We start from the raw sequence: 1,784 nt of genomic DNA, 5'->3' as shown, positions 1-1,784 counted from the left end.
TCATTCGTTTGCAGAAAAATTCAGTTAATTTAGATATTATTATAGAATTCAGTCGTTGAAAATTTTGAATTAAGCCCCTAGCGATGCAGTTTAAATCTATTGTCAAAATGACCGAAGTTAGTTTTCTTGCTTTGAATTTAGTATTTATAGCTAGGAGAAAAATGGTAACGAAATTCAAATTTTCTTTATACAAATAGAGTAAAAATGTATCTATTCCAAAAGTCAAGTCATCGATGAAATAATTATGATTGCAAAATAGAAGACATAAAAAAGTAGTCTGCCGATACTCACCGTCGTTGTGTCGTGCGCCGGCATCGTATCAGTTCTTTCGTCCACTACCAATTCTTCGCTGGTATCACTTTGAGCATAGTCCGAATGGAATTCACCTAATTGTATTCGAAAACCAAAATCGGTAAATTCTTTTCCATTTGTCATACATCTAGCTAATTTCAATCGTTCAATATCCATGTCAACAGAATTGTTGTACAATGTCGGGAATGGCTGGCAGCCGACTTTGTGATTTGGGTTAACGGAAGGACTTAAATCGCTTTCAGCGCGTTTACCTTTCGGTGATGAATCATTTAATTTGGCTCCGATCGGGTACTTCGTTGATTGGTTGCTATCATCGGAGGGACTCTGTCGATTGTATAAACTGCGGTTGCTTAGTTGCTTCAGTCTTTCGAGAGAAAACTTTGTGTTTGCGTCGATATCAGACATGTCCTTCGGATAGGTTAGTGGTCGATTCTTCATGTCGATATCGTCCTTATTGTAAAAACTTCCCAACAAAATCCCATCAAATTTCGTCGGTTGTGGTCGTTCCAAAATAATTGGCTCGAATTTAATCAATTTCTTATCGATTGCACTGGCCTTTGTTTGTTGGTCAGTTGGTGAATTCGAATTTGAATTCAATGGACTAACAGATTTGGGATTATCCGAGTTTGGTGATTGCATCATGACCATCTTTTAATCATTATTTTATCAAGTAAACATCCAATGAATTTGAATTTTTCACAATTTCACTTAAATACTTAAACTCCAAATTATTTCAATTTGTAATTTTACTTATAAGTAACTTCTCTTCGAACGTTTTTTGTAATAAATTTAAGTCGTTTTTTTGTTTTTCTTGCTTTGATTTATTGGTTTATTCTTTGATTTTTTCCCTTTATTACTCATGTACACATATATAAAAACAATATTATTCACACTTTACTTTCGCATTAAAATTAATATATTGATTCACACGGAAATTGATAAGAACCACAGCACATAGAATTACTCACATTATAAGTTCACAATTTGAAAATATGACGTACAAGTACGATTGTGAGAATCGCTCAAAAACGGGTCGACAATGGCAACAGTTTCGAATGATATCTCCGCGAAGACTGCTTCCTTAGATTTTTTGTGTATATCGTTTAAGCTACTTTTGACTGTGATGCTAGTCAGCTACTAATGGTACAGAATTGAGTTGTAGTGTTTACAGCAACGCCGATCAATGCTGTATAGACGTCCCCCATTTTATGCAACCAATGATCAAACACTTGTCGTCTGACTCCGCCTTTCAATGTTAATGACCAGGCGGAAACAGGATCTGTATTTGCATTGAGAAACCGCTTTTTATTGTCTAATTTCACCATATCGGATTAAATGCACGCTTACAACAGTTTCTACGTCAACAACCATAATGAACGATAACAGGGAAAAAATCTCTACTTCAACAACAACATCATCAGTAATAGCAATAAAAGAAACGAGACAGAGGTACTGTCATATACAGTGGATAG

At 35.0% G+C, this 1,784-nt stretch overlaps 1 protein-coding gene across 1 annotated transcript; it reads right to left on the bottom strand.

The window, feature by feature from the left end:
• Positions 1–291: 291 nt before the first annotated feature.
• LOC116349028 lies at positions 292–1,433 on the bottom strand (the record flags this gene model as incomplete). Its single annotated transcript, XM_031780282.1, has 2 exons — positions 564–1,433; positions 292–386 (listed from the first exon to the last, which is right to left on the bottom strand). Coding segments are annotated over exons 1-2 (492 nt in total), but the record flags the coding sequence as incomplete, so codon positions are not given.
• Positions 1,434–1,784: the final 351 nt, after the last annotated feature.

This window comes from Contarinia nasturtii, unplaced genomic scaffold (genome assembly GCF_009176525.2).
Source record: "Contarinia nasturtii isolate CC-2019 unplaced genomic scaffold, AAFC_CNas_1.1 Cnas_scaffold_2771, whole genome shotgun sequence".
Taxonomy (NCBI): domain Eukaryota; kingdom Metazoa; phylum Arthropoda; class Insecta; order Diptera; family Cecidomyiidae; genus Contarinia; species Contarinia nasturtii.
This window is presented reverse-complemented; position numbering and strand designations above follow the sequence as displayed.